Here is a 15,744-nt window from a genome sequence, read left to right as displayed (position 1 = left end):
TGCCTTATGCGCCGCCTGGCCTGTCATTAAAATTTCACCAGAGAGTGGTTGTTTATCATTAGAACCTGGCAGCTGAAGTCAGTAGTGGTTTTGTTTTTTCTTCCCTTTATGGGTGTGGAGAGCAATTAAGAGGAGAAAGTAGGCAAAAGAGCTGACTGAGCTAGTGCCAACAGAGTTAAGGTTATTTGAATGGATTTCTGGATCCTTTTCCTTTCTCAGGAAGAAGTCCCTCTCGACCTGTTCTGACAGCAGAAAAAAAAACCGACTAATAACCTTTACGATATCTGTATCAATCTTGAGAGGACACCTCTTGGATTGATCTTCTTGATAAAGTGCCTATGCTTGTATTTACTTAATATTACAGTCTAAATACTCCTAGGAAAACCCCTCCTTCCTACCCCCAGACCTCCCCAGTGTTGTGGGAATGTGTCCTAGAACTTTTTCCGCACAGTAGGAAATGCTGAGCAGTGGATAATAAAGACTCAACCAAAGGAAGACGAATTCAGCCTTCTGTGTGGCAGGCAGTTGGCCCAGCTTTCCCTCACTGTATGTCTTTTTCACCGCAAGCTGTCTTGATTTCCTACTTACCTGTCTGCAGTGTGGGTTTATAGAGAAGATGAAGTAGCTTGAGCCCCAGGGGCTCCTCCCTGTAAGGCCCTCAGGTTTCAAGGTGCTTTAAAAGCTCCTTCAATTCAGGAGACCCTCATTAGGAAAAGTAATGTGTCATTACAATAACCAAAGTGCTAGTCCTTTCTGGAGACTTGGAAGGGCTTTAGAGCTTCCCCAGCTCCAGGGAAAATCTGTCAGGCACCTGCACAGAAGCTGAGCAGTGGGATCTTTGTCCCACAGCTTTTGATGCAAGTGTTAAAATACAATTATTTTTTTTTTATTTTGAGAAAGCCCACACATGAGGTGGGAAGAGGGGCAGAATGGGGGGTTGGAGAGAATCTTAAGCAGGCTCCACCCGACTGAGTCACCCAGGTGCCCCAAAATAAAATGCCTTTTTAAATGCCCTATTGCATTATGTGGTGCATTTTGTGTTTTGGTTTTAGGGTTTTTTTGGGAGGAAGGGGTTGTGTGTGACAGCTTTATTGGATGTAATTCACATATCCTACGATTCACTTTTTTTAAAGTGTTCAGGGGTGTCTGGCTCAGTCTGTGGAACATGCTACTCTTGACCTTGGGATTGTAAATTCAAACCCCATGTTGGGCGTAGAGCCTACTAAAATATAAAAATTAAATAAAGTGTACAATTAAGTGGTTTTTAGAATATTCACAAAGTTGTGTAGCCATCACCATAATCAGTTTCAGGACATTTTCATCATCCTCAAAAGAAGCCCCTGTACCCTTAACCCTCCACCCCCTGAGCCCTGGGCAACCACTAATCTACTTTCTGGACACTTGTCTATTCTGGACATTTCATAAAAATGGAATCATATACCATGTGGCCTTTTATGTCTGGCTTTTACTTGGATAATGTTTTCAGCATGTATCCATGCTGTAGCATGCATCAGTATTGTGGTTTTCTTTTAATCTTTTTTTTTCTTATAAAAATAATGCAAAATGAGGGGCGCCTGGGTGGCGCAGTCGGTTAAGCGTCCGACTTCAGCCAGGTCACGATCTCGCAGTCCGTGAGTTCCAGCCCCGCGTCGGGCTCTGGGCTGATGGCTCAGAGCCTGGAGCCTGCTTCTGATTCTGTGTCTCCCTCTCTCTCTGCCCCTCCCCCGTTCATGCTCTGTCTCTCTCTGTCCCCAAAATAAATAAACGTTGAAAAAAAAAATTTTTTTAAATAATGCAAAATGAAATACTAGCTTTACATTTTACCAAGATGTTGTAGCATCTGCTTCCTTTCTGTGTGTTTATTTCAGGTTTAGTGCCCATTTTGTGATCTCTTTTTTCCTAAGGTTTATTTATTTTGAGAGAGTGAGTATGAGCAGGGAAGGGGGAGAGAGAGAACCCTAATCTCCAGCATGGAGCCTGCTGGAAATTCTCTCTCCCTATGTTTCTGCCCCGCAGACACTCTCGCTCACTCTCAAAATAAATAAAACATTTTAAAAAATAGTAAAAGTGCATCCAAATACATTATGTATGTGTGTGAACTTAAAGCCACACCTACCCAGTGTCCTCTCAGGTGAGTGGACTCTAGAAGTTTCTATAGGACCATATAAGTATTTGACAAATACCTGAAGCTCTATGCCTACCTTGCCCTTCCTGGTAAATCCATGTAAGAGTGTAACCCTGAAGCAAAAGCAGTTTTTCCTGTGGTTTGTCTCCTTGATTTGCAAACGGTTTCATTTTGGTAAGGGAAATTGAAGAGCTGCTCCCCTAAGGGGAAGGGAGGGAGAGTAAATCCGGGATTATGCATTTGGAATCCGATGGGTAGAAATAGCAACAAATGCTGCCCGGGGCTGCGAAGGCCCTCTGCTCATTCCCATAGTTTTCCTTGTGATTTACTGTCCTCTTAGGGAAAAGGAAAAATGCGTAGAAGAGCTGAAATGCACAGCTGTTCGTGGTTAGATTGATCTAGGTGAGGCCACCACTCTGCTTAATTACCTTAGCGAGCACAGAACATCTGCTTCCCAGTGCCCTGCTGAGCTCGGAGCGCCGATGGACAGGGGACAAGTGCAGTCAGGCAGGATAGCCCCGGCCGTGCAGTGGCTGTTGGTGTTGGAAGGAGCTTGCAGAGATCACTGCCCGATACCCATCCTTCCTTTGGAATGTTCTGCCCCCAGGGGATCCTGTGACCCAGAAGGGAACCTTAGCAGAGTCTACAGCAAGCCCACATCTGTTCAGAGCTGCTTGTAAGAATGCTTGGAGAGATGTGCACGGCAGGAGGATAGAGAAGGAAGGAGAAAGTTCTCAGGTTCAAAATGGAAGCACCTTTTATATTGTTTCTGTTGAAACCAGACCAGCTCTGAGCCCCTCTTTGTTCTCCGGCATTGTCATTGGGGTACATGTACCCCCCACACACACCTGCCTGCCTTGCCTGTCTCCACTGTCTCCCGTTGCATCCAACCCCACTGTGAGGCCCCCACTGCACAGCGCTGTGACTGGTGCTATGGGCCAGGTGCGGGTCAAGGTCATTTCCCTCTCTCCTAACATAAGTCAATCTCTGTTTTTTTTTTAAAAAGCAAAAGGTGTCTCAGTATGTCCACAATAGATATGGTAGACTTTTCCAGCTAGATGACTAAGTTCTGGTCTTACCATCTTTTCTTGTCATCTCGGAAGGGAGCCGTGGTGTCAGCCCCCCACTGAGCCTTCCTGACTGTGCCTCCTATCTCAAGCAGGCCAGTCCCCTTCCAAACTGCGTCTCAGGACATTCTGCGTCTGGGATAGTCTCCTCCCAGCTGACCTTCCTCTCTTCCCTTTTATGTGGCTGTGCACACACAGCTTCCTTGCAGCCAGGCAGCTGCACGAAAGTGCACTGAAGCTACCTATTATCCCAAGAGTGGAATGGCCCTCTCTGCAAAATTGCAAGCACCACAGGGCTGGAGCTGTCTGCCTGCCATGCGGCCTGTCCCAGCTGTCAGCCTCTGCAGTGGGCCACAAGGAGCCCTACGTCTGGCAAATCCTATGGCCTAGAATTAGGTGGCATGGAAAACAGTGGTCACTTGGTCTGTCCCAGACCAGGAAGGAACCACAGCCTGGTTATTAGCACTTTGATTTGTAGTGATGTGTGCTGGCAAAACCTGGGCATTGGGAGTCTTTACACAGTTAGACTCGTAGGAGAGCTGGTACGTAGCACTGGCCTCACTTTTAATTCATTGTCTCTCAAGCCAGAAGGAATGAGTAACTACCCCGTGCCCATATCTCAGCCTCCAGTACTGCCACCTTCACTCACCTCTGTCACTGGAAGGAGGAGAGGTGCCTTCCAGGTGGTCAGGAGGTCCAGCCTATCAAAATCTCTTATGGCCCCCCAAGACAGATAGGACCACGCAGTGGAACTGTGGCTGCTGTATTCCAGAGAGTGGTTCTCAGTGGGAACTGGAGCTGAAGACAGCAAGGACTGTCATCTCCTCTGGAAACTGCCTGACATAGCGGCCCTGGGCTCAGGGTGATTTGCCCAATACACAGAGTCTGGTCCATGCGGGGCCAGTATGGGTCAGTGGGCCCAAGGGTGCAGCATGTAAGGGTCTGGAAGCAGATGGTCGCTTTGGGGGCTTCCCACTCAGCTGCCCTGATTGTGTACCCCAAGCAGTTGAATTTGAGCCCTACAGATGGCCAGTTGTCCTGCAGCTGTTGACATAAAGCAGATGATGGAGAAGCCAGAAGAAGAAACTGAAGCAGAGAACACTTAGCAGTTTCACAGAATCCTGGGGTTCTGGCTCCAGAGTTTGTGATCTTCTCCCACAGAGCCACAGCTCAGAAAAAGAGAGAAAAGTAAGACCGAAGAGAGAGCCATGGAAAGTACTCCCTCAGACTGAGGCCAAGGCCAACAAACACCTCCTGCCTGGGTCAGAGCTAAGGCCAGTGGGGGCAGCTACGTCCAGCCTGGGAAGAACAGAGAGGCTGTGTAGCAGCACCATTATGAGCAAGCGCCACTGCGCTGGCTTGAATGGTGTCCCCAAAAAACAGGTTGAGGTCCTAACCCCTAGTACCTCAAACTGTGACCTCATTTAGAAATAGAGTGTTTGCAGATATAAACTAGTTAAGATGAAGTTGTACTGGAGTAAGGTGGGCCCTAATCCAACACGACTTGGTGTCTTTATAAACAGAGATAGAGGACAGCCATGTGAACACCGACACATGGGGAGGACCCCATGTGATGATCGGCAGAGACTACAGTGACGCATGTACAAGCCAGGGGATGCCTGGGACTACCAGAAGCTAGGAAGGAGCAAGGAAGGATTCTAGCCATAGTCTTAGAAGGAACAGAACTCATCTGACACCTAAATGTCAGACTTCTAGCCTCCAGAACTGAGACCATAAATTTCTGTTATTTAAGCCTCGCAGTTGATGGTGCTTGGTTACAGCAGCCACAGGAAACTAATGCAACCACTTTTGCATTCTCAGTCCGCCTAGGTGCTCAGATACGTCCACAATTTACCACCACCATCCTACCAGTCTTGAGTCTTGGAGGCATTTCCGCGCCCCTGAAGCCAGCCTGCCTCACCGCCATCCATGTAAGCAAGTGAACTGAAATGGCGGTGTCATTGGGCACCTGCTTCAGGTGTGGCAGCAGGAAGCCTCCAGGAGTCCGTATGCCCATCCCCTTCCCCAGATGCCCTTGGACTTGTCAGAGCAGCCACCCTGGAAATGCTGGGCCCAGCTCTCTCATGTCTATCCCGTACCTTCCCTCTCCACACTATCCTGGAGGCTGCCAACCACTTGGAGGTCAGGAAATGACACAGGTGGAGGTTTGCAGAGATCCCCCACCCCAAAATGCACCATATCTACTTTAGAAAAGACCCAAAGAGTAGCCCAGTGACGGCCAAATAATAAGCGGAGGACCAGGCTGCCAGTAGGCTTTCCACTCCGTGCTGGGGGAACAGTGGCTAGGGCACAGCCATATGGCTGGAAACTCTACCAGGGTGACGGAGTGCCGCTTCTACAGCTCTAGGAGATGAACTCGAGGGCTTGGCCATCCCTGTGGCTGCCGTGTGCTGCCCTCACTAGGGGACAGGCACTGGTCGGGGGATTCACAGCATCAGCTCACTGCCCCCCCCCCGCACCCCCCTATCTCCAGGGCCAGCCTTGAAATAAATGCACATGTCTATTTCTCCTGCCCTCAGGAAAAGTAGTTCCCTGCTCTGTACCCTAAGAGCTAGGACAGGGCTGCTTATGAAAACAAGAGTGTCCCCTGAAAGGACTGGGCCCAGGGCTGCAGGCTGAGTGGGGTTCTTGGTCTTCATGGGGTCCTTCTAAAGTTAGGACTGGTCAGGAAGTGGTGTGTGAGGGCCCGGGGCAAGACTCAGTGCCCCAGGGAACTGAGGACATTGGGGCCTTTAGAGGACTCAGCAGCTCTGCCCTTACCCATGTAGTGTGTGCATCAGTTATGGTTCAACTACGAAGAAGAGCATCCTTGTGAGCTAGTTTACAAAGAAAAGGATTTATCACAGGACACTAAACAGCTTCTAGAATCACTGTGGAGGCTGACAAGACGACCTAAGCTGGGATTTCAGGAATGATCCTGAGCCCACTCTGCAGAGCCAGGCCAGCAGGGGAGCTGTGCCTTGCCTCATCCTTGATCAGCACCCCCCCACACACCCCGCAGTTGCTGGTTGGGAAGCTACACCAGCTGCTGGTTTCAGGCATGGTGGTGTTTCCACCTCTAGGAAGCTGCCACTGCCCCTGGCTTCAGATCCGTGCTGCCCTGCTGTGGTCTACACCGGTAGAGTGGGAAACCAGGGCTCCCGCCATGACTTTTCTTGGCAGCAGAATCAACAGAAGCATGGCCTCAGCTTCAGTGCTGCCTCCTCGTGCCGGAGCACTGGACAGGAAGCACCAGAATTGTATTTGGAATCCTAGCTGTAAAGGAGTAGAAAGTACGGCAAAAGGCGTGTTCCCAGGAGAGGGCTGGGTATCTAGGCCACAGCGTATGTGAAGATGAATCACTGGGACAGTGGCCTGGATGCTAGCCAGGGGAGGAGACTGTGATGCGTAGGAAAGTCACCTGGGTGACATCATGATGCGGATCCAGGGCCCCACCCTCACACCCTGACTCTGTGCGCCTGGAGCAGAACCCTGTTTTGTGCCATCTCCCATTTCCGTGTTCTCGATAAAATTCTCCAGGGTCCTTTAGGTACGTTCTGTTCTCTTTGTTTGATCTTCAGTGTAAACAAACCTATGAAGCAGCCACAGGAGGTATTCTTCCCTCATTTCAGAGAAGGGAAGGTGAGGCCCAAGGAGGTCAAACGTCTTTCTCGGAGTTGCCCAGCTTGCTGGAGGCAGAGCCACTGACCAGCACCCTAGACGTTTCCACCTGCTGGCAGTCTCAGGCTGTCCACTGCTCTCATTTTGGCCCGATAGAGAAGGGAAACAGGAAGTCAGTGCATGTGGTGAGCTGGGAGACCCGGCTCCCAGTGCTGGCCCTGCCCCTTCACCCCTTCACCCCTCTACCCCTCTACCCCTCTGAGCCTCTGCTTCCACATCTGTGAGATGAGGTGGCTGGAACGCACCTACAAGCTGCTTTTCTGCCGGTGAGAGAGCAAGCAGTGCTGTGTGATCTATATAGAAGACCGAGAAAAGCAGGGCTGCTGTGGTTGCCACAGAGAAGGATCCAGACCACCCTTCCCAGTCTAGGATATCCTTGCTTGGGGCTCACAGGGCTTCAGTCCCCAACAAGGGCCCATGAGTGTTTGCTTGAGCCTGCTTATGTCACAGCAAACCTTGAGCTTTCATCCGCCGAGGAAGAGTAGGAGAGGCTGTCGCAGAGTTCAGGATGCTTGGGGAGGGGTAGAAGAGAGGGGTGGGGGGCTGGGTGTTTAGGAAACAGAAGGATTGGCTGATTGGCCGGTGGGTCCAGCTTGAGATAAGAATGTCAGACGTAGTTCCCCATTCTGCCTGTTTCCTAAGTGAGAACTCTTACATCCTGTTCGGCCCAGAGGAGATGTTTGTTCGGGATGACAAAGCCATCTTGGAGGGCTGCCACAGGGGAAGCGTTCTCTGCCAGACCTTGGCAGTAAGTGGCCTCCATGAAGTCCCGTGCACTCTGCCTCGCTGCTCAGCAGAACGTCGCTGCATGCAAGTGCGTGTGCATGTGTATGTTTGCACACTGCTGCCGCATCACCACTCCCCTGCCCCTTGCTGGCACGTCGCAGGTGCACACGGTGGCTACCAGGATGGGCATGTCCCGGGCCAGCTGAGGGAGAGCCTTCTTGATAGGGCTAGAAAGACATGGCTCCAAGGAAGGACTCCGGGCATTGCCCCAAGTCTACTTCCACCCAGAATTTGAGAAAGTTCCGAACAAGTTCAGTGCAACTGTTTGAGTTACTGTTGCTCTGGTTTGCTTTTAGTCCCCAAAGCTGCTGTTCAGAAGGTGCCGTTCAGATCAGTGTGAATTTGGACATGCTTGCTCTTTGTTTCCTCTTGGTTATTGACTGACACCAGAGGCATTTCATGTGCCCGTGCTAAAATCCTGTCCATCCAGGGGTGCTTGGCTGGCCCCTCTCAGTCCTAGAGTGTGCAGCTCTTGATCTTGGAGTTGAGGGTTTGAGCCCCACGCTGAGTGTAGAGATTGCTTAAAAATTAAAATCCTGAAGGGGCGCCTGGGTGGCGCAGTCGGTTAAGCGTCCGACTTCAGCCAGGTCACGATCTCGCGGTCCGTGAGTTCGAGCCCCGCGTCGGGCTCTGGGCTGATGGCTCAGAGCCTGGAGCCTGTTTCCGATTCTGTGTCTCCCTCTCTCTCTGCCCCTCCCCCGTTCATGCTCTGTCTCTCTCTGTCCCAAAAATAAATAAACGTTGAAAAAAAAAATTTTTTTTTAAATTAAAATCCTGAAGAAAATAAAAATGAACATCCTGCCCAACCAAGCATCTCCTGAATAGAGGTGTTTACAGATAGTTGCCAACCTTTGTTAGAACCATTGAGGAAACCTTTGACGCATCTTCTGGAAAAGGCCAGGCTGTTGCCCGTGAAGAGGCTGGCAGCAGACATCCATGGGAACGGGCCTTCTTGTCAGAATCTGTTTCTTCTTTTTCTGGCTTTGCCTGGCGAAGGCTATTGCCTCTGGCTATGGCCAGCCAGAAGTCGTGCGTTGTTGCTGCCCTTTGAAAGCACGCTCCTGAGAGGGGATGAGGCTACGCTGGTGAGACCGAGCCAGAGACTGTCTGATTCAGAGTTAACAGTGTAGAGCACAGATGAGCAGGGAAGACCTGGCTACTCAGAAGAGGCTTGGAGGAACCTGTCTTAAGGACGGATAGGATGAGGAAGGGGGAGGGGAGGGGCACCTGGCTGACTCAGTCAGTAGAGCATGCCACTCTTGATCTAGGGGTTGTAAGTTCAATCCCCACGTTGGGCATGGAGCCTGCTAAAAGGGTGAGGTGGGGGGAGAGGAGGAAACCCAAGGTTTAAAGGACTATTAACTATAGCTGACATCAAGTACGCACAATGGAATGTGATTCGGCCTTAAAAAGGAAGGGGATTGTGACCCCTGCACTGCAGTTGAACCTGGAGGACACGATAGTGAGTGAAACAAGCCAGGCACAAAAGGACAAATGCTGTGTGATCGCACTTGAATGAGGTGCCTGGAGAAGTCCGGTCCAAAGCAGAATGGTGGTTGCCAGTAGGAGCTGGGGTGGGGGGTGGAGGGGTAGGGCATTGTTTAATGGGTGCACAGTTTTGGTTTTGCAAGAAGATGAAATTTCTAGAGACGGATGGCAGTGATGACTGCAAAACAATGTGAGTGTCCTTCATGCCACTGAACTGCATGCTTTTAAATGCTTAAGATGGTACCTTTTACGTGATGTATATTTTGCCACAGTTAAAAAAAATAATAGCTAACATTTATCGAGTGCTTGCTGTATGCCATGCACCGCACAGAGCACTTTACTTCTCCTGTAGTCATATGAAGTAGGTATTGTTAACTGTTTTCATTTTACAGATGTGAAACCTGATGTTTGGGGTTGTGGAAGTGTCCCACAGCCAGACGACTAGTTAAGTGTGGATTGAACCCACGTGTGTGGGTCCACACTCGATGCTATAAACACTATGCTGTATGAATAACAGGCTGAACTATAGGAACTGAAGGAGGGGCTCCACTCTTTCCAGACACTGACTCCTGATTGTCTCGAGGCCGGTGTTTTCAGATGTCACCAGGTCCTGTTGTCACAGGGATTCCATCTATCTCCAGAGACCACGTCCCATTCAGGCTTTCGGGTTCAACAGGGCCCATGCTGTGGCTCTCCTCTTGGCTTCCCCATTGCTTGGTGGTGTCAGAAGTTGTGAGGTGGCTGTAACGTATACGTAACTGCCACCCAGAACCCTTATTTTAATGAGTGACCCGGCTTGTCTGATGTGTTACAGACCACCGTCATTGACTACGTGAAGCCCTCAGATCTCAAGAAGGACATGAATGAGACCTTCAAGGAGAAATTTCCTCACATTAAACTAACACTCAGCAAAATAAGGAGGTATGTGAGGATCGACATCCACTTGAACTTTCCTTTCCATTCCGACTCTCACTTGGCATGCGTTAAGCTCACGCTTTGTATGATGGTTCTTCCTGTAGTTCTGGGGAAATAAAACACAGGCATGTTCAGCAAAAAGAAGCTCATCTGATGCTGGCTGACCCCTGCCTCCATGAGTGAGAGCCAAGGGAAGCAGGACCGATGGCAGAGCTCTTGACATGAGCTCTTGACATGCATCTGAGGGTGGTTTCCTTAAGTGAAAGAATAATCAGTTCAGTAAGAGTTATGTTACAGAAAACTCAGAATAGGAAACCTACCACTCCCTGTTTTCTCCAGTGTAGACAAAACAGAAAAGAGTAGGCATCACAGCATTTGAGGTAATGCTTCACCCACAGTCGTCCACCCAAGAGTTGACAGCCAAGCCCTACCTTTAAGCTTTAAGCAGTTAGTAAAACAGCCAAAGTAAAATCAGGCCTGTATTTCCCCTACAGCTGATTGGATTGACTTTGTGGTGACCCACATCTGCCAGGCTGGAGAGGAGCTGACTGATGTTGTATCTGCGTGCCAGGACAGATTTTCAGTGCGCGTAGCGATGAGGGCTAGACTATACGCCAACACAGTGTTGGAGTATGTGCCAATATTTACATGCTGTGTCTCCCAATACTGATTTGATTCTGGCATGTTCCAAGCCAGAGACGTAAGAAAAAAAAGTTTTCACACTTTGTCCGTTAGCTGGGCAGCGTTCCTAAGCACACTGGCTGTTGTGCTGTTAGCCTAAACTCCTCTTCTGTCATGGTTCTTGAACGTGACTGATACTCAGCAGAGTTGATACCAAGCACCTAATTTATTGCTGAAAGTGCCTCTCTGGAATGATCATAGTTCCCCATCATAGTTTTCTTCTTTCCCTTTGGGTAGCTCTACTCCTAGTTCCCAGAGACTCTCAGACACCACCTGGGTTCAGTGGGGTCCTCTGTGTCCCTTACTGACATCGTCTATACAATTCCACCAGCAGAGAAGAGCCCCAGCAGCCTAAGTCTGTTGCCCACATGTAATGGAATTTTCTGACTCCTAGGGATTTAGTCCGATTCCACGTCACTATTCTGGGAATGAGAAAAAGGAAATGCTTTCAGGATGGATTAATGTTTTTCTTTGGGGTCCTCTGAAACTCCCAAGTTCTAATAATCTTCCTTTCTTCCTGTCTTTCTCTAGTCTAAAGCGAGAGATGCGGAAGCTTGCCCAGGAGGACTGCGGCTTTGAGGAGCCCACGGTGGCCATGGCCTTTGTCTATTTTGAGAAGCTCGCCCTCAAGGGAAAGCTAAACAAACAGAACCGGAAGCTTTGTGCTGGGGCATGTGTACTATTAGCAGCCAAAATCGGAAGTGACCTCAAAAAACACGAAGTCAAGCATTTAATTGACGTAAGTGACCTGAGTCCTGTTGGCTGAGGGAGCACCTGGGAAGAGCCTGGTCGATGATCCCGCCCAGAATTCCGATTGTTAGTAGCCACTGCGAGACCAGGGCCGTGAGGTCATCCTGCAGCAGATGTCTGGCCCCACATCTAAGGCTGTCCTAGAACAGAGGGATGATCCACTTTGACAAGATCCCCCCCCATATTGGGTCTGGCCATAAAAATCAATTTTTGGACACCATGAGGGGTGAAATTATTCTCAAAGCCACAGAAGCCACTGTAATGGAAAGGGGACTTATGAGCAATGTGACCCACAGCGTGTCCATCAGACCTTGGCTTCTTGTGGACTTAGTTGCCTCGTCTTTGGGGAAAGGTGTGGGTTTGATTCAGTAGTAGCTTCTTTTAAAGGAGAGCCCCATCAAAGAAAAGCAACCTTGATCTTAGATGGATATGTGAATGCCCGTTTTAAAATACAGTGTATTCATAGAAAATTTGAGATATAGTAAAGCCAACAGATCAGGAGACAGTTGCCATTGAAAAGTTAGCTTACACAGTTCCCAAAAGAAGTCTCTTAGCTCTATCTGCCATAACAAAATACCATGGACAGGGCAGCTTAAATATTGGTTTTTCCCAGTTCTGGAGACTGGGAAGTTCAAAACCAAGGTGCCAGCTGCTTCACCTCCTGGTGAGAGTCATCTCCTTGGCTTGTGGATGGCTTCCTCCTCGCAGTGTCCTCCCCTTGCACAGAAAGAGCAAGCAGGCTCCCTGGTCTCTTCTTACAGGGGCACCAATCACATTGTGAGGACTCCACGTATCAGCTCCTCAACCTGACCATGTCCTAAAGCCTCCCAGTTAATATCATGCTAGAGGATAGGGTGCCAACATGCATTTGGCGGGGTAGGCAGCATACCTTGGGGGGGCCATGTGGGGAAGTACCAGGGTTGGTTAGGAGGCGGAGGGAGAAAGGGATACTGGGGGCAGGAGTCTTCACTCTGGCTTCCACAGGAAGGAACAGGCAAGGCAGCCTAAGCAGGCTTAGGACTGGATAGTTAGACTAATTTCAGTAGACTTTAGGGCATGGGGGCCGCCCTACTTACCTCCTGGCCCTGCGTCATTAGGGCGGGTGGATAGAGGCCCAGAGAAGGTTGGGGTGCAGGCCTTGGATCGGTTGTTTTGGGTATGAAAGGTGTGCCCCCAGGCAGGTTGTCCACCCTCTCTAGGAATTGGCTGACCCTGAAAGTGGCCGTGCCTCCAGGATCAGCAAGGCCCCAGATGTCAAACCTCAGAATACAGAAAACACAAGACATGCCTAACACGATGCCCTTTATGTCTAGTTGTGCAGCTGTCTCCGTGGCAAAGGAGAGCAGAAAGGAAGCTGATGTAGGTATTCCCCACATAAGAAAGAGCATTCTTTTTGCTTTAATTTACCATTTTAATTATTCGTAAGTTTACAGTTGAGTGGTATTAAGTACACTCATATTGTTGTGGCCATCACCACCATCCAGCTCCAGAACCTTTTCATCTTGCAAAACTGAAACTCTATTCCCATTAAGCAATAACTTTCCACTCCCTCTGCCTCCCAGGCCCTGGCCACCAGCATTCTGCTTTCTGCCTCTCTGAGCTAGTCTGTTCTAGGGACCTCACGGAAGTGGAATCACACACTGTTTGTCTTTTGTGACTGGCTTTATCTCCTTGCATTAGGTCTTCAAGATTCATCCATTTTGTAATGTGTGTTAGAACTTCCTTCCTTTTTAAGACTAGATAATATTCCACTGTATGTGTATTGCCCATTTTGTTTATCCGTTCATCCATCAGTGGAAGAAAGAATGTTCTTTAGGTCAGTGCTTTGCTGCTTCTAAGAAATGGTGCATAATCCTCTAGCTTGTATAGTATATACTTTTAGGAACATGGAGGGGAACTTTGGTTACTAAATCTGAGAATCAACAGGTTTACGTAGATACTAACTGAACTAATAATCTTGACAAGTGTGAGGTTGTGTACATTTAGTTGTAGCCGAGTAATAAACCAGACAGTGTGTCCATGCAGGATATACAGGCAGTGGTTTTCACATTTGCAGTAGCAGTTAATTTGACACAGGGTCCCAGCCCTGTTATAATCAGTGGCCACCAATGGCTCTGCGGGGGAGTTTTGTTCTGTTTTTTAAGCCCAAACCGGCTAAGCCAGAGCAGAATGTGTCCTGGCAAAAACAAGGCCTTCCCTGCCCACCCTCCCCTGGTCGTTCTCCTTCATCTCTACTCCAGCAGCGCCCACAGCTGGGTGGATTGAGCTCCGCCCCACACCAGATTGTCTGGCATCCTCTGCCCTTAGACGACATAGTTTGTTTCTACCCCTACTGCCAATGGGACAAAGATGACCAATTCTCAGCGTTGGGTCGTGTGGAAAGGCATGGAGCGTGGTGCTTTCTGCTGCCAAACCGTGTGTGTTTGACCTTCGCACTCCCCCGCACCCCCCCCCCCCCCAGCCACAGAGATGGCTGAAGTGCTTCATGGTGTGTATTCTGGTGCCAGCGGGGAGCCCCTGGGTGCAAGCTAAACACAGCCGCGTGCTCCGGCCGTTCACATGCACACACTCAGGCTGTGTGACACCCTGGAAGGGAGCTGATCTCAACAGGTCTTGGGTCTTCGTGTGTGAAAGGACCAAACTACATAGAGTCCGCCCACCCAATCCTGAACTTCCCAGGTGGTCATTGCTGTTGTAGGTGATGTGCGATCTTTTTAGTCTTCCCTCTAAGCCTGAATAAGCTACTTGTAACAGGTGGAGTTGAAATCTCAATTGAGTTGGTATCTCAGCGTTGCCATTTACTGTCCCATTTCACCTTAGGCTCAACTATTTACCCACTTGACCCTGTTTTCTCTCCTCTGTAAAGTGGGCATAAATGTCACATTGAACTTATAAGATTATTGAGAGAGTAAATGAAGTCGTGGGACCGTGGGTCCTCGGGGACGTTCGATTCTTTCACCAGGACTGAGAGCGGGAAGTACAGCTGAAGCCTGCCTCCCTTTCTTCCTCCACAGTCTTGCCTGTAATGGGTTTCTCTGTAAACACTCATGGGCTGGTGGGTAGGGAGCTTACATGTGGAGAAAGGCAAGGACTTTGATTGCAAAGCTGATATGCTCTTGGTTTCCTTTCATTCTGTTGCAGAAACTGGAAGAGAAGTTCCGGCTGAATAGACGAGAACTGATTGCCTTTGAATTCCCAGTGTTAGTGGCCTTGGAGTTTGCTCTTCATCTGCCGGAGCACGAGGTCATGCCCCATTACAGACGCCTGGTGCAGAGCTCCTAGCACAGGCCCTAAGAAGGGCCAGGGACCACTTCCTCTGAGCTTGCAGAACAGCACTTACTACTGGAAATGCAAAAGTAGAACTCGACATACCAGCCTTTTTTCCTCTCCACATGTTTTCGTGTAGGGCAGTACCGGAAACTTTTCAGGGAGTCTTGGTCTGGCTAGCTGGGATGACCCACGAGCAGTTTATTACTCAGCAGGGGAAGGGGAGAACCGTGCATAAGATGGCACAGGGCCTTTCCCCTTTCCCCTGGCGACACTCTGCAGCTGTCCCCTCCCTGTTCTTCCCGGGCATGCACAGACCTCGCCAGTGCGGTGCAGGGCCTTCTCTCCAGACCTGGTCCAACTCAGTGCAAAGTTCTAGAGCAGAGCGGGGAGGAGAATTTGCAGCAGCTGGGGGAACGCTTTGAAAACATACCCTCACTGTGTCAAAAGAGTGTGCCAATCTGTTTTCGTATCAGCTCTTGGAAATGCACTTTCCCCCGGAGCGTGTGAGTGTGAGAATGTGTGTGTCTGACATATCACGTCAGCCCTCGGCCCCCAAAGCCGGTCCCGCCCGCCAGAGAGCAGACCTCCACCTGGGGTCGTGAGCCAGGCTGACCTTCAGCAGTTAGTTCTAGATCAGCTCTGGATCGTAATAACTCTCCGCTCCACACCAGATTGTCTGGCATCCCCTGCCCTTAGAAGGTGACGACAAGTTCGCGGTGTCGGGTCGTGTAGAAAGGCATGGAGCGTGGTGCTCTATACCTTTCTGCTGCCACACCTTGTGTATGCGTTTGACCTTCGCACTTTTCCCACCGTGGAGACGGCTGGGGTTGTGCTCTGTGGTGTGTGTTCCTGTACTCTATGTTAGAGTGCGTAATAAGCACGTTTATTGTGCTATATATATATATATATAAATGTTTTATAAGATTCCAGAATAGGGGTAAGACGCATGATGGGTGTTTCGAGGCTTCTGACCTCTGGGAT

At 49.6% G+C, this 15,744-nt stretch overlaps 1 protein-coding gene across 1 annotated transcript in view; it reads left to right on the top strand.

The window, feature by feature from the left end:
- Positions 1–15,462, top strand: part of CABLES1 (Cdk5 and Abl enzyme substrate 1) — a 113,777-nt gene extending 98,315 nt beyond the window's left edge. Inside the window, exons 8-10 of the mRNA XM_030336768.1 lie at positions 9,962–10,068; positions 11,275–11,482; positions 14,635–15,462. Coding sequence (XP_030192628.1) covers positions 9,962–10,068; positions 11,275–11,482; positions 14,635–14,775 — 456 coding nt within the window. The 3' untranslated portion in view covers positions 14,776–15,462. The remainder of the gene's footprint in view (positions 1–9,961; positions 10,069–11,274; positions 11,483–14,634) is intronic.
- Positions 15,463–15,744: the final 282 nt, after the last annotated feature.

Source organism: Lynx canadensis, chromosome D3 (assembly GCF_007474595.2).
Source record: "Lynx canadensis isolate LIC74 chromosome D3, mLynCan4.pri.v2, whole genome shotgun sequence".
NCBI lineage: Eukaryota > Metazoa > Chordata > Mammalia > Carnivora > Felidae > Lynx > Lynx canadensis.
This window is presented reverse-complemented; position numbering and strand designations above follow the sequence as displayed.